This window comes from Trichosurus vulpecula, chromosome 8 (genome assembly GCF_011100635.1).
Source record: "Trichosurus vulpecula isolate mTriVul1 chromosome 8, mTriVul1.pri, whole genome shotgun sequence".
Classification (NCBI taxonomy): Eukaryota; Metazoa; Chordata; class Mammalia; order Diprotodontia; family Phalangeridae; genus Trichosurus; species Trichosurus vulpecula.
This window is the reverse complement of record NC_050580.1, coordinates 202,368,091-202,390,491: the sequence shown is the minus strand read 5'-3', so window position 1 is coordinate 202,390,491 and position 22,401 is coordinate 202,368,091. Positions and strand designations below refer to the sequence as shown.

Here is a 22,401-nt window from a genome sequence, read left to right as displayed (position 1 = left end):
TGACTACATTTCCAGGTGTCTCAAAATGAAACATGTTACCCATGTACTAATAGAGAGGTGAGGGGCAGCTAGGTGGTGCAGTGAGTAGAGCACCGGCCCTGGAGTCAGGAGGATACGAGTTCAAATGCAGCCTCAGACACTTGACACATGTACTATCTGTGTGATCTTGGGCAAGTCACTTAACCCCAATTGCCCTGCCAAAAAAACAAAAAAAAATAGAGAGGCGATAGACTTTGGGATACATATATGTACGTGTATAGGTGTATAATATATATGTATGTGTATATATGTGTGTATACCATGCATGTAAACATACGTGTATACATACACACAAATATATGCATGCATTTATATTGTATCATGCACACATATACATGTATATCAAACATGATCTGTGGGGGAATTTATTGTTTATAATAGTTTTTTCCCCATTTCTTTCTCGGTTGATTTGGGGCTGGGGAGAACGCAGATCTGAAACTTAATTTTTTTTTTAATTTTAAGAGTTTTCATTATTATTTGAGTTTTAAATATTTTGTTAATAGTTAAAGTAGCTTGAGATTTAAAAAGAGCTCTGCTCACAGTGTTATTGATGTGGTCATGCTATTATTTGTCTTTTACCAATGAAGAATCTAAAGAGATATTCAGAATTGTTACATATTATAGACAGAGCTGAGACTTAGAATTCTAGGTACCTTCTCTGATGATTGATCTCTAGGCATAAACCCACAGAGCTCTGTAGAGGAAGACCTTAATAAATGTTTGTTGAATATTTATCTTTCTTTAGTATCTAAAGGGAGTCTATTATTCTGCTCTTACATATGCAGAATTTCCATCTTGAAAAAAGAGAATTAGATGTGATTATGAGGTTGAATCAGTTTAGTTCTTCAAAGAAGATAAGGTGTCAAGTGCTTCAGAGAGGTCAAAAAGAATGAGGATTGAGGAAAGGTCTTTGGATTTAAGAATTAAGTGATTATTAGAGAGAATAATTTGAAGAGAATAATTTCAGTTGAATGATGAGATTGGAAGCCAGATTAGGAAAGATTGCATAGTGAGTGAGAAGACAAGAAGTGGAGGCCACAAGAGTAGACAGGTTTTTCTAGAAATCTATCTGTGAGGAGAAGAAATATATGATGTTAGTTTGAGGGGATAGAATTGTCAAGATTTTTTTTTCTTTTTTTAATGTTTCAAAAGACCTAGACATGTTTATAGGGAGCAGGAAAGGAGCCTATAGAAAGCCAGAGATTAAGGATCAGAAGATGGGAGGTGATTGTGGGGCTGATTTGCCAGAGGATATGGGGAGAAAAATGGAATGAAGAGCTTGAAAAAAGAATGGAAGAAATAGAAATAAATTTTCATTGCTAAAACAAAAAAGAATTAGGACAAAGTCAAAAGAGAGAAAAAATTAAAGCTGCATAAGAAATCTATTATCAAAAACAACTGCCCAGGAAAACAGGGCAAAGCATAATAATCTAGGAATTATGAAAAATCATCAAAATCATAAAAACACAATAAAATAGAAAACTTAAATTCCACATTTTGAAAAATTGCACCCCCCTCCCCCAAATAGAACCAGAAGATTAACAAAATCCATTGATTGTAACTGATATAAATCTAAGTTACAATTCAAATGGAAATGTGGTAGTCAAAATCCACAACAAAGAAAAATGTGTTACAAGTGGTTAGGGAGATATATCCTCTAGAGCCATAATGAGAATTACATGGGACTACACAGAGTTTACCAGGTAGAAAAGAGAAGATTGGAACACATTATGTTGAAAGGAAAAAAAATGGCTTGTAACAAGAATAATTCATCCAGTCAAGTAGAGCATAATTCTACACAGAAAAAAGGACTTTTAATGAAATTTATATTCCCAAACTATCCTAGTGATAACCTTTTAGTTAGGCAGAAATTTTGCAAGGTAAAAACAATGAAGGAATACACACGCACAAATGTGTTTCTGGCGATGGAATGTAAGCTTCTTAATGCCAGCTACTATTTCATTTTTATATCTTTAGCACCTAACAGAGTAGCTTGGCACACAAGAACGCACTTAAATGATGCTTACTGATTGACTGGGGTGGGGGGGGGAAGAACTTTAAAATACAAACAATTTGAAAAACTCGAAGGGCTTCATAGAGATCAAGTGTTTGCATCCCAATAGGAGAAGAAGAGACTAAAGTAATCCTTCAAAATTCCAAGGATTATAACTACAAAAGACCCATGATGGAAAATGCTATCCACATCCAGAAGAACTATGGAGTCTAAATGCAGATCAAAGCATACTGTTTGCTATCTTTTTTTTCTTCTTTCTTGTGGTTCCTCCCATTGGCTCTAATTCTTCTTTACGACATGAGTAATGTGAAAACATATTTCATATGAATGTATATGTAGAGCCTATATCAGATGGCACTCCATTTTGGGGAGGGGGGAGGAGAGGGAGGTACAAAAAATTTAGAACTCAAAATCTTATGGAAGCAAATGTTGAAAACTAAAAATTAATTAATTTTAAAAATTCCAAGGATTTCTAAGGGTCAATGAGAGAACAAGAAGAGAAACAACTGGCTTGAGTGTTTAAAAAAAAGACGATTTATATACAGGAGAAAAACTCTAGGGAAAGAGAGAGGAGCAAGACGGAACTTACTATTTCACAAAATTGAGCTGCTACAGGAGAGTATTATTCAAATACAGAATGGAGTATAAAGGAAATAGAAAATCTCATTGGCATCACTCTTATCTGGGCCAGGCAAGGGAAGTTTATATTTTTTCTTCAAGTGAATTTTATACATGTCTCTATCCATATATTAGCAATATAAATTATATATGTATAAAATTTAATATAGAGCTATATTTCATATAAATATGAATTATATGGGCACATATACGTGTGTGCTTTTATGTGTGTGTGTATGTGTGTGTGTGTAGCCAGCGAGGTGACTTCCTGGTTAGAACGCTGGGCCTGGAATCAGGAAGACCTGAGTTCAAATCTGGCCTCTGATACTTGCTAGCTGTGTGACCCTGAGTAAGTCACTTAACCCTGTTTGCCTTAATCCACTGGAGAAGGAAATGGCAAACCACTCCAGTATTATTTGCCAAGAAAACTCCATGGATAGTATTGGGGTGCTATGGACCATGAGGTCACAAAGAGTCAGAACCAACTAAACAACTTGTGTGTGTGCGTGTGTGTGTGTGTGTGTGTGTGTGTAACAGAAATACAACAGTAATACACACCAGCTAGGTCCTGTTGGATCACTGGATGAGATGAAAACTTAGATGTAATACTGGGATGATAGTTTTCACTCACCCACCAATCAGAAAATCTCAGACCCAGGGAAACTGAGGCCTAGAGAAGTAAAATGGCTGTCCTAAAATCATATTTCACTTTTCATACTAGAAAAGTTACAATATATATTGTGTTCTTATATAGCTATAGTTTGGCATGAATATTTTTGTGGCTCATTTATATAACTTGTCTTACACATTTCATCTTTTTCCTTAGATTATTATCTTTATTTTTTTCATAACTCCCCAAAAGTCCTATGGACCTGTGTGCAAACTGCTTTACACACAAAGCTTTGTCTCCTCCACCCAGCATCATTACAGCAGAAGCCATTCATTCTTCTCTCCATTTCCCACTATAAAGACACTTAGACCCACTGGCCCACTGAACTAGAATTATTTTGGTCATTTGATGAGTGTCCTGGGTTCCATAAAACTGGCAAGAGAACGAGACAGGATAGTAGATAAAAATGTATATGGTCTTGCTAGTTGTGAAAAATGATATACAAAAATTCAATGCCCTTAAAAGGGCATTACCAATAGGAACAGATTAGATTTGAAAATTTATGGCAAAAAATGTTGCTCTGCAAGGAAATTTTGGTTATGATGAATGCAATAAGGTCATACCCCTGTGCTAACTATGTTAGTTCAGTCTGTCTGATCCTAGAATAAACAAAGGAGAGCCACTATAATTTACTGTTAGAAAATGCTCTCCTTCCCAGTTAGGAAAGACCCAAAGATGAAATCCTGTGTAGTGAGGTCCATAAAATACATGGGAAGAAAGTAACTTGAAGCATCATCCCATGTCTTGCCCGCCTTTGCTTTTTTTCTGCAAACATAGCTGCTGTAGCAACTTAAAAGTCTTTGGAAATTGAGACTATGTATCATACTTCAAGTTATTAAACTTATTAAAGAGAAATCCCAACAGGTCAGACAACCTTTGGTTTTTCTTTGCTTCTGATCTCTTTGTTCAAGAACTTCCACTGATATGGGTGGTTGGGTTAAGTTTGCTATGGTTGTTAGGCATAGTTAGTTACATGTATCTGGATTAGGTATTTCCTCTTCGTTAACATTAACTGTCAAGGACTCACAAGGCCAGTGATCTCCAAAATCTCTTGATTACTTCTATCAGTAAAAAAAAAAAATCTAGTTACTCATACTACCATATATGTGTGCTAAGCAGCAACAGCATGAAGAACAGATCGTGGAGAAAAGAGAGAGATTGGAGGTAGGCGAGTCAGGAGGATATTATAAATTCTAGACTGGACTTGATGAGGTCCTGGACTGGGTAAACTACTATATTATTGGAGGGGAGTGGGTAGGGGATGATACAACAAGTGATATTAGAAGTAGTAGTTTAAGATGGAAGAGCCAAAAATCGTTCTGAGGTTTCAAGCAGGATGGAGGTATCCGACAGAAATAAGAAATTTTAGTAGAGAGTAAGTTTAAGAAGAAGTTAATAAGTTTAGTCTTGGACACCTTGAGGTTGAAGTGTCAACAGCAAATCTAGATAGAGATGTTCACCCAACAGGCAACTGAAAATATGGGGCAAGGGTAAGCTCAAGAGACAATATATTGATTTTGGAGTCATATGCATAGAATCCATCATTAGGATTATGGAAATGGAGAGTAAATACTATTGGGAAAGAGAGTGTAAAGAGAGGGAAGGAGAGAGTGAAGAGTAGGGAGAGAGGGGAGAAGGGAGAGGGAGGGGGGATCAGGGAGGGAGGGAAGGAGACACAGACATGGAGACAGAGAGAGAGAGAGAGAGAGAGAGAGAGAGAGAGAGAGAGAGAGAGAGAGACAGCGCACTAAGATAGAGCCTTAGGGAATTCCTATCCTTAGGAGGTAGGAAAAGGAATTTAGTGATATAAAGTAGTAGTAATAACACTGAACTTGGAGTCAGGAGGCTCAATTTAAATCTCACCTCTGACTATAATTAGTTCTACGACTACCAGAAAGTAATTTAGCCTCTGAGGTCTTCCATGCTGTCATCTATGAAATGATGGGATTGGACCAGATGACCGCTAAGGTCCCTTCTGTTTCTGAATACTATGAATCATCTGCCTAACCATTTAGCTCTAACATATTGAATGACTGAGTTGGAATTCATAATATCATGACAGTCTAGAATAATAGACTTAAGCTATTAAGACAATATTTAATACAAATAAATGTAAAATCATACACCTTAAATGTAAAGTCCAAAATTTCAACTGTACAAGTGTAGGATGTGGGAGAACTTACGCAGAAAGTACTTTCCATGAAAACAATCTCAACATCGTTTTAGGCTACAAACTCAATTTAAGCAAACAGATAAACATGGCAGCTAAAAACCTACATTAATAGCACTTTTACCAGATCAAGAGAGGTCCATATCCAAATTTCCTGAGAGGCATACACAGAAAGTTAAACATGTCAATATATAGCAAACTATTAGAATTAGTTATAGGATCTGTGATCTTAAGTGCGTCTATGATCTCACTGATATTAATGTTCCTTGCGAAGATACATGCCTGGCTGTCCAGTACAACCTTTGTGCATATCTTCCCATTAGCTTAACATAAGGGATTGCTCTAACATGCTAGGAGCTTTCCTTGATTTCTCTTGACTTCTTGGAGAATCTATGGGTTGTCTATCAGTTACCCTTCATTTGCACAATGAGAGTTTCCCATCTTTTTAAAAATTATTTTTAGTAATGATAGTATTTATAAAGTGCTTTAAGGTTTGTGAAGCCTATTATATGTGTTATCTTCTTTGATCCTTGCAACAACCCTGTGAGTTAAGAACTAAGCCCCATTTTTATCAATTAGGAGACCAAGGCCAACAAAGGTAAAGTGACTTGCCCAAAGCCACATGGCTAGGCTAATAAGTACCAGAGATAAGATTTGAACACAGGTATTCCCGAGTCCATGTCTAGTGCTCTATCCACTACATTTTCTAGCTGCCCAAGATTATATGTGCCCATGAATCAGCCAGTTATGGGAAAGAGGAAAAGAACTGGCATCTAAGGGAAATATTTTCCATTATCTTGTTCTATAGTACTTTTCGGCCTCGTTCATTTTTAGAACAAAGTTTATGTTCTTAAAATGTTTATTCCAAGTCCTAATGCAGACCAGCAAATGATGATTCACTGACATTCTTAGATTTGCCTAAGGACACTGAGAGGTTAAGTTATTTGCCCAGGGTCATATTCCCAACATGCCACAGAAGCAGAAGTTGAACTCATGTCTTCCAAGTTCCGAGGCTAGCTTTCTGCCTACTTTCTGCCCCTCTTTAGATGTTACTAGAACATGTGTGTGCACATACATGTACATGCACATACCCACATGCACTTTCTACAGACTGAGTTTTCAACACATCTCTCCTTGCCAGAGAGAAGCATTTAAACCAAATCTCTGGAGCCAAAAAGCTTGGTCAGTGAATGAGCTACCCAAGTTGCATATAAACCAAATCCCAGATGCCTGTATGGATGTCAAGCACTTGGTATGGCATGTCTACAAATACATCCGTATCATATGGGTCACCATTAGAAATTGCCCTGCCAAGTAGTAAATTCTATCAGAGAATGACAGGCTCTTACTTCCACCCCGCCTTTTTTTTTAAATTGAAAGATTAGTTCAATTATTTATTAGCACTTCCTTTGAGTACAGTGTCAGCACAGACAATATTTGAAATTAATATACTATTTGATTAGACTGATTGATTGTTCTCACAGCTGAGGATTTTAACATTCATTAACCATGCTAACCAGTCATTAGTACTTCCTTTATCAGCAAGCAAAGAATAAACAGAAATTCTAATAGAAATTCATCACAGAATGTACTCCATACCTAAGCAAGTGTTATGACTGCCAGTGTATTAGATTAACTGCTATAATATTGGCAGCATGAAAGATTTCTGTTATAAAATTTAAAAATATCCTTTAATTAATGTTTACTTTGTAACTGGACTCTTTTACACTTAAGTAGGCTATACAGATAATCTCTTACATATCCAGTATAATAAAGTGCTAATGGATATTTTATACCTAATATGTTTGTGTGTGATCCTTTAACTATCAGTTTGAAGAAGGATCGAGGACTTTTTATGCTCAGACAAGTCTTTTTTCCCCACTACTGAGGAATTACAACATTGTGACCTGCTTTTTTCCCCAGCCAAACTGTTGAAAGAATTTCTGATTTATAATATAAAATATTTATAATCGAGCTTACAATGAATGAATGGACAGATGGATAAAATGAACAAAAAAGCATTTATTAAGTGCTTACTGGGCAACTTGGTGGTGTAGTGGATAGTGCACCAGCTCTAGAGTCAAGGAGGACCTGAGTTCAAATCCAGCCTCAGACACTTACTACCTGTGTGACCCTGAGCAAGTCACTTACTCCTGTTTGCCTCAGCTTCCTCATCTGCAAAATGATCTAGAGAAGAAAATGGCAAACCATTCCAGTATCTTTACCAAGAAAACCCCCCCAAATGGGGTCATAGAGAGTTAGATGTGACTAAAATGAGTCAACAACAACAAAAGTGCTTACTATATGGAAAACATTATGCTAAGAATCAAGGTTACAAATAGAAAGGCATGAAAGCCCCTGTTCTCAGGGAGTTCATATTCTAATGAGAGAGACAACACATATAGGAGGTTTCAGCTGCAAGTCAGATGGAAAGGTCCTAAAGTACTTAGGATACAGAAGCAAAGCAAGTGGTAAGGCATCTTCTATAGTCATTTCCACTAATTAAATCAGATCCATTTCTAATGTGAACCATTTGAAAATGCCAATGACTTTGGTGAGAATCTTCTTTTCTGAATCTTCAATAATTTTTGACTACTGAGAAGGCAATTGTCTGGTCACATCTCCGTAAAAGTTGATTTCCTGCATGGTGGTGGCAGGGACTGGGCTGAATAGGGTTAGTGGTCTTGGGGTGGGGGCCCACTGCTCTCCATCAGTCTTAAAGGAAATCATGATTGAGGTGTTGCTGGAGCTTTGACCTATCTAGCATATGCTGGTCTTGTCTCTCTCTCAAGGTCCATAATTGTTTCAGCTAACAGGTCTGGCCTGCCAGCTGGGTAGCAGCTGCTCAGAAGCTGATGAAGTTGCCTTGCCTCTCCTCCACAGCCGTTACTCATCTGGATTATTGTAAGAGTGAGGCTATCTCTGGGCCAGTGATAGTCCCAGGGCTCATGGGCTCACATGCCCTTTGAAAGTAGTTGGCCAGACATTGGTGTTGGTGGTAGAGAGGTTGTTGATACATTCTCCACAGGGTTTGCTCCTTTGATGATGGCTTGAGGGCCAGGCTGGAGCCAGGGTCATGGAGTATGCTTTATTCTTTGCCCCTAACGTCCTGGGCTGTTTCCATCAGGGTCTGGGGAGAGGTGGTGGTCAATGTGGAAGTGGTTTGATCTGCTTGGCACCTGCCACCTCTTATCTCTCCCTCAGAGTTCCCCAGCTGCTTCTGCTAGGTGAGCTTGCCAGTATATGTAGTGATATAGAGGAAAGAGGCAACATGATGTAGTTGGTAGAAAACTTACTCTGAGGCAGGATGACTTCACGTTAAGTTCTGCTTCAGGTGCCTCTTGACTATGTGACCCTGGTCAAGTTGCTTAACTTCTGAGTATACTCAGGCAATTTTATCAACCTCTAAGTTTCAGAGCAGTCATTGATCCTTATGGGGGTAGAGGAGAACCCTCATCAGAAGCTCCCTATACTGATGAAATCACAAATTGGATAAAAAAAATTACCTGGCATGTGATCAATGTTCCCTCCCTACTATGGGATAAGGAGTAGGCTTCAAGAAAGGATAGGATATGCTTCATGGATATGCCCACCCTGCTCTACCGAAGTGCTTCACACAAGTGCCAGCCCACCTACATGGTCCCATTTAGTGACAGAAGTGTGGATGAGATTTCTAAGGCTGCCTCTGCATATACCTAAGTAGGGTCCTATGTCCACATGCATCTTGTACTCATCTGCTTAGATGCTTTCTGGAAGTAAACTTGCTTCAAGTGGAAATCTTTTTCAAGGTAATGTGGTATAAATGAAATAATTCCTGAAGACCTAGATTTGAAATTTTTCTCCCCTCCCCACAACACACTTTTTGACCCAAGGCAAGTCAGAATATCTCTGAGCCTCAGTTTTCTCATCCACAAATTAATGATAATATCACCTACCCCATGGAGTTGTTGTCATGCTCAGATGAGGTAATGAATATAACATGCTTTGCAAATATAAGCACTATACAGGGCATCCCAAAAGTCTTAGTGTAGTTTTAAGCTATTAAAATTAATAAGTTTAAGCTATTAAAACTTAAAATTGCACCAAGACTTTTGGGGCACCCTTGTATAGGTGTCATTTATTATCGTCTAAGAGGAAAGAGTTAGGAGTGCTTTTTCCCAGAAGTGGCTGCAGAAAAGCAGGTATTTTCTGTCAGTCTTCATGAAGTAGGTGCCATTATGATCTTCATTTTCTAATTGGGGAAACAGACAGACAGAGCATGACTTGCCCAAGGTTACACAGCTAGCAAGTATCTAAGGCTAGATTTGAACCCAAGTCTTCATGACTCCAGACCCAGCGAATCTATTATGCTGCCTTCCTGCACTAGAGGAAGCATTTATTAAGTGTTTATTATGTGCCAGGCACTGTTATATATACAAGCAAACAAGATGGTCTTTGTCCTTGAGGAGTTTACCTTCTAATGGGAGAGCTGAAGATGGCAGTGGCGATGAGAGTGGTGAGGTGTGGAGATGCTTAGAATGTGGCACTAGGGGCCAGACTCTGGGTATCGTTTGGAAGTAAATATGAGACCACATTTGCCTTGACTTTAAAAGTTAATGATGATATTAAATATCATGTTTGCAGGGTGTTTTTTTTTTTCCTGGAAAGAAGAATCTGGCATTAATCAATTAAGAGAATAAGCAGACGTTTTTACTTTCTTCTTTTTTTTCTTTTGTTTCTTGTAGGAGGTTTTGAATGTGATTGACCATGGCCTGATGGATCTAAATGGAACAAGTGAAGATGCCCTGGAATGGGATGAAACTGACATAAGTAATAGGTTAATCAGTTTAAATGAAGAATCCAGTGATCTCGATCTGGAACACACCCACGCACACACCACGTCAAACTTGAAATCTGAGTTGGAGGATGCAGGCAGCGAGGACCGAAGTTATGAGGAATACGCTAGTGACCAAGGAGGACCTCACTATGGCTCTAGCATCACTGCCCCCTCTAGCCCACACATCTACCAAGTTTACAGCCTTCACAATGTCGAACTTTATGAAGAGACCCACATGCCGTTTCTGAAAACCAGCCCCAACCTCCCCAGAATAACCCAGCCTAAAGTTTTAACAAAAAGTCTCAGTAAAGACTCTTCATTTTCATCCACCAAATCTTTGCCAGACCTTGTAGGTGGGATCACTTTGGTTAAGCCTTGCACATGCCATGGAAGAGACATGAGCCAACATTCTGGGAGCGAGAGCGGCATTGTCAGTGAAGGGGACACCGAGACCACAACCAATTCTGAAATGTGCCTGCTGAATGATATGGACGGACCCCCGAGTAACCCTAAAACTGAACACCCAGGTCCTCACATGAGTGATGTAGTTAACATATTAGAACAAAAAATTAAAGACGAGGAGGAAGACATTAAGCCTCCAAATAGTTCTCAGTCACCCGTATCACCAATGTGTTGTGTAAATGGAAAAGATGGAGATTTAAACAGTGTTACCAAGCAAACCCCTGATTGTTTGGAAGAAGAATTACAAGGAAAACATGATGTGTTTACATTTTATGATTACTCATACCTCCAAGGCTCAAAACTCAAATTACCAATGGTAATGAAACAATCACAGAGTGAAAAAGCACATGTGGAGGACCCGTTGCTTCATGGTTTTTATTTTGATAAAAAACCCTGCAAATCTAAACATCAGGCTACAGAGTTACATCCAGCTGCAGCTCCCCACGAATGTATTTTGGCAAGTGTGCCCCATGAAATGGATCCCAATTCCTGTAAAAGTGGCAATGGAGAGAAGACATTGCCTGGCATGCAAAATGCCAAGCAGCTCTCTCTACTCTCACAAAGCTCTTCCTTGGAGTCCCTTTCGCCCGGAAGTGACTTATTTGGATCAGGCATCTTGAAAAATGGTGATGGCCTTCAACGGAGCACGTCGCTGGAAAGCTGGTTAACGTCATACAAAAGCAATGAAGATCTTTTTAGCCGCCACAGCTCGGAGGATATCAGTGTAAGTAGTGGCTCAGTTGGCGAACTAAGCAAAAGAACTTTAGATCTCCTCAATCGATTGGAGAATATCCAGAGTCCCTCAGAACAAAAGATAAAGCGTAGTGTTTCTGACATCACTCTCCAAAGCAGTTCCCAAAAGATGTCCTTCCCTGGCCAACTGGACATAGCCTCCTCTATCAATGAAGACTCAGCCGCCTCTCTCACTGAACTTAGTAGCAGCGATGAGCTCTCTCTTTGCTCAGAGGACATCATATTGCACAGGAACAAGATCCCACAGGATTCAAATGCATCCTTCAGGAAACGTCTGACTCACTCAGTGGCAGATGAGAGCGATGTCAATGTCAGCATGATCGTTAATGTCTCCTGTACCTCTGCTTGCACAGATGATGAAGATGACAGCGATCTGCTCTCCAGCTCCACTCTCACCTTGACTGAAGAAGAGTTATGTGCTAAAGATGAAGATGACTCCAGCATTGCAACTGACGAGGAGATTTATGAAGAATGCAATCTGATCTCAGGGCTGGATTACATCAAGAATGAATTGCAGACCTGGATTAGACCAAAGTTTTCACTGTCAAGAGAAAAGAGGAGGTGTAATCTCAGTGATGAAATTCAGTGCAGCAAAGATAGAGGCAGCAGTGAGACCTCTAATGCCACAGATGCACTGAATATTGAAGCCCTTTTGAACGGCTCCATGAGGCGGATGCCTGAAAATAATGGAAATGGTAAAAATTCATCTAAAGTGTATGAGATTGGGACAAAGAGAGAAAATAAGAAGAATATTTCCAAAGTCAATAAAGATCCACTTGTGGATGACATGGAGAATGGCAATGTCGAAAGCGTTCCAGAAAGACCAAAGGAAATACCAAATGGAATTTCAAAGGTGTCAAAGGATCTTGTTCCAACTGAGAATGCGGCTTTAGAGTGTGAGAGTTGCATGTGTGAAGCGTTTACAGATAGCTCTGATGATTCAAATGTAGAGGGGAAGGAATTTGTTTCTCCACCTTCCAGGAACCCTCCAAAGGAATGTCAAAACCACTTGCTTTCTGAAATTCAAAGTGCAGCTTCAATTCCTACTGACAAGTCTTGTCCAGAACATGCCAAAACCAGTGTGATCAACAAACCAGATCCTGCACTACTGAAATCTTCATCTGACAATGCAACCGGAACAGCTGAAAAGCCTGCTGATCACTCTCCAGCATTGGAGCCCAGTGAAACAGAAGAAAATGTTGCTATGGATGACAGAATTTCCTGTTGCTACTGTGAGTCTGGTGCTTTACATAAACAAGATACAGAAGATTGCTCAGTACACAACTTTGTTAAGGAGATCATTGACATGGCTTCAACTGCCCTGAAGAATAAGTCCCAACCTGAGAGTGAAGCAGCCACTCCCACATCATTAGCTCAGATCAAGGAAAAAGTATTAGAGCATTCTCACAGGCCTATCCAGCTCAGAAAAGGAGACTTTTATTCCTACCTGTCCCTCTCATCTCATGACAGCGACTGTGGGGAGGTCACTAGCTACACAGAAGAGAAAAGTCACACTCTATTGCCACCTGACTTCCCTGAATCGGGCCTAGATGAAAAAGAGGATATTGAATGTTTCTTTGAGGCTTGTGTTGATGATGAGGAAGGTGAACAGCGATGCTATTTCTCCAGTGAGCCACCAAAGGAAGCTGCAGTGCCAGAAAAAGATCCAATTTCCCTAGAAGGGACTAAAACCTCTTCTAACTACAGTGGGTTTTCTTTCTTGAGTGATCAAACCGACAAGGGCACTCTAAGTCCCACCACCCAGAAAAGGTCTGACACTGGAGAGGAAATGTGTAATGAGTTTGGTACTTCAAACAGCTGTGAGGCGAGCTCAGCCCTACCTGCCGCTCCAAGCAAGAGCAATGAAGAGAGTAGTTCTGGAAAGCCAGGTGGTTCTGGGATGCTGGAAGATGGTTGTGCTGCTTTAGCCAAAACTATAGTTCCAGGCCTCCCACTGAAGGCAGAACAGCTGAAAGACCAGGCTGTATTGCATCCTAACAGTAAAACGTTAACCTGTGAAGAAAACCTACTGAACCTTCACAATGACCGGCATATAAATATGCACAGGTAGAATGTAATCCTCCCCGGGCACATAAATCATCTCATTGAAAGGTATGTGCAGTCTTTATGTGATTAAAGATACATGCATTGTGAAAAGGAGTGACACTCCACAGGAATACCATTTACCATATGCAGTTCCTATAAATGACTTGTTAAGTAAATCTATAAATATAGTAATGCAATTTTGATCCAACTCAACCAACATAGAAGAAAAGGCTAAATTAGGTTGACTGAAGTTGCTATCATGATAGAAATTTAGGTAAAGTAAGCTGAAATAATTCCTGTGAAAATGAAAGAAAAATGGAAAAGAAGGAAGGACAGAAGGAAGGAAAGAAGGAAGGAGGCAAGGAAGGAAGGAGGGAAGGAGGGGGGAGGGAGAAAGGAAGGAAGGAAGGAAGGAAGGAGATTTTTCTGAATTGTCATTTAATAAGGATGTGATGTAGTGAAGAGAGGGCTAGATTCAGAATCAGAGGACATGGGATTGAATGCCTACTCTACCACTTACTTGTCTGTGTGGTCTTGAAACAGGCCATTTAACCTCTTCATTTATAAAATAAATGGATTGAACTTAGCCTTTAAGGTCCCTTCCAGCTCAGAACCTATGGCAATCTTTTTTCATTATCTCATGCTAGCTAAGGGAACTGAAGCATTGAGATAATAATAGCTAAGATGTAAATAAGTCAAGCTTTGCAAAGTTCTTCAAGCATATTTTCTTGTTTAATCCTCACAACAACCTTGTGAGGTATTTGTTATTATTATTCTCCCAATTTTGCAGATGAGAAAACAGAGATAGAGAGTAGTTAAATGACATTCCCAGGGTCACTCAGCTAGTACTTGTCTGAGACAGAATTTGAATTCAGGTCTTTCTGAACTTAATTCCAGTGTTTTTTATCCACTATTCTACCTAACTGCCTCAGATAATTATCTACATGATTCAGCCCCTCTCCTCCCAAATCCGACATTGAGAGTCAAAAGAGTGCCCAAATTAGGAATTATTCATCACAATTAAAAAGACATAATTTTCACTGATTTCACTTCTGTCAGTGTAAACACCATAAGTTTGTTAAATCATTTTTTTTCTTTATGCTAGCATATTGGTGCCTTCCTCTTGCATGTTGTCTCCCCCATTTTAGAACTCCTTGAAAATTAGAACATGTGAACTCCTTGAGAGTTCAGCCTTATCATGGTTCCTGGCACATAGTAGGCACTTAAGTGCTTCCTGACTGGCTCTAAGGAGGAAGGTGTGGATGCTTTGAGATGAGCAGCCATTATGTTAGAGGATTATGCTCCAGCCCGATTCGCCTTTGATGCTTCAGTCTACTGCTGCTTTTATCACAGATGATTCCCCAGTAGCATGTTATGCTTTCACAACTACCAGGGAAAAAAAGTGGCCCAGTTTGAGAAATAAAGTAGGGGGAGGGCAAATTGATGTTATTTGTTCACAGTTTTGAATTAATTGGGGCTTTTATTTTACCCAAACACACCTGAGGCCCCAAAAATACAGTACAGAGAAAGTATGTGACAGGTTAATAGAATTTGGGTAAAAACAGAATTTATAAATCTTGTCTGAAAATGACAGGTTGGTTTCTATCATTTAAAAAAAACTCCCCTTTTAAAATCCCACTCTTCATATTTAATGAGACAGTTATTGATTGTTAAATTTGAGACGATATTATATCCATAACTGACACAAAGATTCCATTTTTCCCATTTCAAAAACCCAGTGATGAATATTCTGTCTCAATCTAGTTTAAAGAAGGAAAACCTGAGCTACCAAATGTGGGAATTATATTTCATGAAAGTATGAGCTCCCAGTTGGCCCCCCTTTAGAAGCTTAATGTTGTAACCTAAACTCGTGCTATAGGAAATGAATTACAGAAGCAATCTACCCTAATTTGTTAACTTATTCAAATAACAGTTATTATACTTAACTATGCTAAAGATTATCTTTTTTGTGGCAGATTGTTTATTTTTTGATGAGCCTAATTACTGATTTTCTAAAGGTAATTTACATTTATTACAAATACATCTTTTAAAATGTGACAGATAAATGTTGTTCCCATAATGTATTATGAAAAAAGTTACTATTTAAAAACACATTATTTAATTTGAAAGATGAATGGCAAACATCATTATTTTTTTCCTGTTAACACCTGTGCCCTAAACTCATTAAAATGTGTGATTCTGTGTAGAGCTGTAAGAGGTGGAGGTGGGGGGCAGGGGGAATCTATACCATATATATATATATACACACATATATATATATATATGTATACATATATAGATACACCCTAAAAATAAACTCGGTATGCAAAATTGGAGAAAGAAGCTTGACTCAGTAATGTAGCTCAACTAATTTTATACTATTTTGGGCTGTATTTGCATTGTTTGGGAATGAGAATAAAAGCAGTGAGAGAAATGTATCTTCTATTAAATGTGTCCATACTCTAATTACATTCTTTATCAGTGTGCAGTAAAAGTGACCATTAGAAGTGGAGAGCAATTCCCTAAACTTCTCCAAAACTACCTCGGCTAGTTATTATATGCAGCTTGCTTTGCCAGCCTACAGAGGGGCTTATAGAGACCAGCTGAATCTCTTTTCTCAAAGGATATAAAAGCTTGAAAGAAACACCACTCTGAGCATGACATCATGTGACCATGACCCCCAAGTCACCAGTCATGCCAGGATCTGGAGGCTCATATTCAGAGCACGACAAACTCCAAGCACTAAGGAGTCCTGTTCCCCATCAGATTTGGAATGCACAGACTGCTACGTCTTGTGATCTTTTACGAGTTTATTCCTTGTCCTTTGTAAGGAGCAGGCATAGAAATGACAGCAAGCTCTGCTTTTTAAAGCGGGGCAAAAGAATCTTCTGATACAGTGTTAGCATCCTTATAAGCAGGGCCAGCATAAAACCATCTAGTCAATGTTTTCTAAGTAGGGATCGTTTCATTCTTTGTATTTGTATCCCCAGAGCCTAGCAAAGGTCCTGACATAAGTAGGCACTTAATAAATGCTTGCCAGTTGGATGACTGGGTACCTTCGTTGTGCGTAACAGACTACCACCATGCATTGTGGAGGAAACAGGAACCAGATCTCCATCACATATAACAGAACAACAACCATAATAATGATAATTCCTGGCACTTATATGGCGCTTTAAATTTGCAAAGCACTATACATCTGAGCTTCACAGCAATCCTGTTAGGAAATAATGATTTTCATCATTATCATCTGAGACCCACAGACTTTCTCGGGATCACAAAGCCAGATGTCAGAAGCAGTATGTAAACCCTTGTTTTCTTGATGGAAGTCTAGCACTATCCATCATTCTATGCCTTTTCTAAAGCAGGGGTTCTTAACTTTTTCCCATGTCATGGATCCCTTTAGTAGCCTACTCAGACTTAGAGATCTCTTATAAGAATGATGTTTTTACATGCATGAAAAAAAAACACAGGATTACAAAGGAAAGCAATTAAAATATTATCTTAAAAAAACAGGGCACCGACCCTGGGTTAACTCCTGTTCTAAAGCTATTTTTTTTTAAAAAAATAATCATTCAGCAAACATTTATTAAGCATTTACTAAGTGATAGGCACTATTCTAAACACTGAGGATGCAGATGGAAAGTGAAAATACTAAATACTAAAACCCTATAAAAACCATTTGCATTAGGGTTAGAGAGTTTTTCAGTTTTGTGCAAAGCATCTGGAGGATTGGATTTTTCAGTTTTCATGCAACTGTTTGGGCACTGTATAGATATGTCCCCAGGCTGTGTATTCCAATTCTGCCCTGAGAGATCCGTGACCCAGGACATACTATTTAACTTCTTTATGCCTCTCCTTTCTCATCGTATGCCCCCAACACCGAGGTGCCTTCAGGATTAAGGTAATGAGTAAATAGTAAAAATGACCATAAAATCTTTGGAAAGTAGAAAGTGCTATGTATATAAAAGCTTAATGATCGTAATTGTTCTTGCCAGTAGATGCAGTCAAGCAAACGAAAAAGCTGTGCTTCCATTTAGACTGTTTGAAAGGCAGTCAGTCAGAGAATTCTTTTACCAAGACAGTGTTTTTACTACACCAAATTCAATTTGCTGGCTTTTCCAGAAATAAATTCTGAGATCATAAAAAGCCTCTATTTTATAATGTCATCCTTGGAAGTCTATAACTTAGCAGAAGCAGATACAGTCTGCAAACAGGTAACCAAAGAAAACCTTTTACCTACGAGGAATCTAATTAAAACTCACCCTCAAATGATTTAAGAGAAAACTTGATCTAATCCAAGCCAGTATGTATGATGCAGTTGCACTGGTTTCCAGGCACACTGCTGTGCTTTTCACTATTCCCCCCTATTTGCCATGTTTCTATAAAAATAGAGAGGTCAGTTACAGCAAATCACATCAAAGGGAAAGGTAACTGGATAGATCCAGATATTTCTGCTTAGTTTGGAAGAGGCACATAATGCATGTCTGGAGTGCCTCCTAGGAACTGCCTAAGAGATGTACTTTGCACTAATCTTTTCGCTGTATTCTGACAGTTATTTCTTCATAATCCTCATCATAAGCCTCTGCTCTTTGATGAATAGTTTAACCCTAAACTTCAGGCTGGAAAAATTCTAGTGTTTAAAATTTTAACTCATTACTTACAGCAGAACCATACTCCATTTTAGACCTTAAGGAAGCCTTGCTGCTGTTGTTTTCCCTTTGGCTGTAATATCACTTCTGTTTTTCTGGTCAAAAAAAATATGAGAGGGGTTAGTCTATAGAACGTATAATTTGGGAATATGAATGCACATACCTGTATATGTATTATATTAGTCGTGGTAGCTGATATACAGCACTACAATGTGCTCTCTCTATGCAAGTTTATATACTACATATAATTAAATTACATATTATGGATAGTTTATGTAAGCACAAAGTCATTTTCAAATTGATTGCTACTAAGCATCCTTAAGTAATCCCAAAGTTCTTTAAAGCCTCTTCAAGGAGGGGGAGGGGAGGGAGAAGGAAGGGGGAGGGGAGAGAGAGGGAGGGAGACGGGGAGAGAGGAAGGGGGGGAGAGAGAGAGAGAAAGAAAGAAATTAGGTCTAAATCTATTATTATTTGAGTATTCCTTGAAGCAAGGATCCTCAACTAGCCTAAGTCTGAAATTCAGATTTCCTTCTGTCTTAGGCAGTTGTTTTGGTCCATTCACAGATAGGAAGGCAAGATTGAGCTTTTACAGATTTGTTGTATTCAAACCACAAAATGTTAAGAATTACCTAAATCCTTTTTTTTTTTAAATTTTCTCCATGCTTTCTACACCTTGAACTCTTAGTTATGAGCAAGTAGTTAGTTATTTTAGTTTGCTTTCAAGGATCTGAAACACATCACAGCAGATCTCTATTTTTCCTAGATATAGCCCAGTAACAGGCATATTTATTTGCTCAAACCACATCTAATCAATAAGAATTTATTAAGCATCTGCTACATTCCAAGCAGTCCCTGCCCTAAAAGAGAATAAATTCTACTGAAGGAAAAATAACATGTTCATAGATGAGTAGATATAGGAAACACAGAGTTAGGGACTGAGCCTGTGATGTCATCAGTGTAACAGATGCTCTAATGAAGAAATTCCTTCTGCCCATGCAGCTCAGTAACTTCTCTGAAATTTATAATCTTAGAGAGTTGACTAGAGAACTGAGAAGTTAAATGACTTGCCCAAGATCACACAGTTGGTATATGGCAGAGGCCTAGGTCAGTCTTTCTGGGGCCAGCTTTTCTGCCTCTTGAGGATGTATACAAAATAAATTCAAAGTGATTTAGGTGGGAGGCAGGTGAATCAGATCAACAGCAGATGACTCAAGAAAGGCCCTTTCAGGAAAAACTCTGAAAGGATTTAGGAGTTCTAGGTACGGGCGACTGCCCTTTGAGGGCTAACTCAAACAACTAGGATACAGAATGCTATAACATGGAACAAGCAAGACTGTATTGGAGTTAGAGTTCATGATGGGGAAAAATGAGTAATCAGCCTGGAAAGGCATACTGGGCCCAGTCTATAAAGGGCTCTGAATGCCCAATTATGGAGTTTTTAATCTTGTTCTAGAAGTAATGGGGTGTCACTGACGCTTCTTAAACAGGGGTATGAGCCACCTTATGAGACTAATACACACATCTTTGCATAAATCCTCCACTATGTCACTGAAACCATAAGTTAAAATCAGAAGTCCACTTTGTAAAAAAAAAAGTGAGTTTACTTTTGGGACCAGGGTGAGTATTCTTTATCCCTTCCCTGAGTAACTGGGCTTTAGCAGCCTCACAGTTTCATATTGATTGGAGCATTCTTTGTGTGTTTCCAAATAAAAAACAAAAGCCAGTTCACAAGCAACAGTGTGGAAAATGTACAGGTAAAAGGTCAGATGTGATGATTTTCCTTGTTTCTTTTGAAACTGAGGTTTTAAAAAGAAAAAAAAAAATCAATAGATTTCCCACATTAATTCTAAGACATTCTTGACGCTAAAGTGAAAACTCTCCCATTCATACCATTTGGATTCCTACATTCGGAGATGACCACCAGCAATCCTGTGATAGCTGTCTTCAGTGTATATTGCAAATGTAATTTCTGAAATGTGCTATTACTTTCTTTTTTGTTTGTTTCCTTTCAGAAGTCTGGTTGCACTCCAGGTGCAGGCTCATCATCCTAACCCTGGGATGGCCTCGGGTTCCATTGTGTCACTGCCTTTTGTTACACTGACTCCTCCCAAGATAAATATTCCTTCCAAATGCAATTCGTCCATGTGGGCTTTGTGATTTGGCTGCTTGGTGCGCTGGTCCTCTTTAGATGATGCTTTTCTTTTCTTCTCTTTTTTGAAGTATAGCAAAGCCATTTGTTTTCACAAGGATTCTTGTCCCAAGCTACCTCTACTGATCCTGTGTTCCTCAGTTGAACATTTCTGTTGGCTCTTCTCCTGACTGTTCTTTAAAGTTCTACAATCCACCAAATTGCGAGTGTATTCAATTCACCAGTTTAGAATGATATCTGCCAATGCTTTCCTATGCCATATTTCACATATAACAAATTTCTGGTATAATGCCTATGCTTATTAGGATGGTTTGACCTAAGCAAATATTTGATTTGATTTGATTTCAGTAAAGGAAAGAATCCTTACTCTTTTTTGATTCTGTCCATGATAAATAAAGTAATTTTTTAAAAGCACCATTTTATTTATTTCATTAAAAAAAAAAAAACCTATGCAACACTTCAAGAAACAACTACACAGTGTTGTATGTTATAAACTGGTAACGTCCTACTATTGAATTATGTACAACATTTTGGTTTTTTATGCTTCTTGAGGTGGTAATAAGAAAAAAAGTTTTTTTAAAAATGTGTGCCTTGCTGTATTTCTTATACCATTTATTAAAAAAAGCTGCTTTCACAGTAAAATTATGTTGGTTTGAAAGGAGGAAATAGCAAGGTTAAAATGTGTGAATAATTTCTGTATATATGTATAACCAAGTGCAAACATTGATGTATAATGACAGTATAAGATGCTTTCATGTTTTGTGATGTCTAGTGATGTGGAAAATATAAGCCTTAAATCCATTAGATTGCATGGTAATTAGAACTGGTATAATAAACATAGTTTATTGGGGGGAAAAAAAGCTGAAACAGTGATCTCTTCTACCTGTGCTCCTTTAAAAAGAAATTTCTGCATCCTGTTCTAGAAATAATATACAATTTTGAAATTTCAATACTTGGATAGAGGCTTTGAGTTACTTTACCTAAATCAGGGACTGGGAATGGAACCTCCAAAGTCTCACGGTCTTTCTCATCATATACATGTACATATCAAGACTCAGCAGCATTCGACTATAAACTCACTGCATCCCCACCACCACCAATTAATAAATATTTATTCAAGACTTTTATTTCTTCTTTATCATTAATTCATTGTTGATTCATTTCAGGGTTTCTACTGCCTTTAAATTCCACTCATTTACACAGTTCCCCTGGATAAATTTCATGTGTACAAATATATGGGCCTTTTTTAAAAAAAAAATCTGGACCTACATCCAAATCATATCAGCATAGGCAAATCCACATGGAATGTTCATCGACCAAGGCTACAACTTCAAAGAATCATAGCAGTTAAGAGTCAGAACATACTTAGGAGGCCATGTTCCCAGAGACACCAAAGAGGACAAATGCCTTGGCTAGGATTTTTGTTAGGGGCCACATCTGAACCCAGGTCTTCATGTCCCAGAGGCCAGCTCTCTATGTGCTGTACCATGCTGGATCATAATTTATTTTTTCCTTTGTACCAGATCTCTGAATTTATCAGAATAGGGAACTCCTCTGAGCAGACTTCTTTTTACTAATGTAATCAGATTTGCTCAGCAAGCCTTAAGTCTTAAAGAGTTGTCTGAGAAACTGATAAGTGACTTTCCCAGAGTCACACAGCCAGTATATGTCAAAGGCAAGGCTTGAACCAGATCATCCAGACCCCTAGGCCCCCGTATACTATTTCTACCTCATGATGCAATCTATCTATGTTTATATGCTTGTATGTATATGTATACTGTGTACATATATGCATGCACATTTACCCACAAGTACTTTTATTGCATGAAAATTACATGTGTGTGCTTTTGTACATAGATACACAATACTATACATACATACTCTACACATACAGAGAAACACATATCTCTGTCTAGGCAATTATGTGTATAGAGACATAAAGATTTTTATAGTTAGGGTGATCACTGATTTAGACAGATGCCTCAAATGATCATATCCTACACCATAACTAT

The 22,401-nt window shown here is 38.4% G+C and overlaps 1 protein-coding gene across 2 annotated transcripts in view; it reads left to right on the top strand.

Moving 5' to 3' along the window:
* Nucleotides 1-21,510, top strand: part of AKAP6 (A-kinase anchoring protein 6) — a 495,488-nt gene extending 473,978 nt beyond the window's left edge. For both annotated transcript variants that reach the window (XM_036734767.1, XM_036734768.1), the window contains 2 exons: nucleotides 10,236-13,654; nucleotides 20,253-21,510. In XM_036734767.1, the coding sequence (XP_036590662.1) occupies nucleotides 10,236-13,613 (3,378 nt within the window). In that variant the 3' untranslated portion in view covers nucleotides 13,614-13,654; nucleotides 20,253-21,510. The remainder of the gene's footprint in view (nucleotides 1-10,235; nucleotides 13,655-20,252) is intronic.
* The last annotated feature ends 891 nt before the right edge of the window (nucleotides 21,511-22,401 follow it).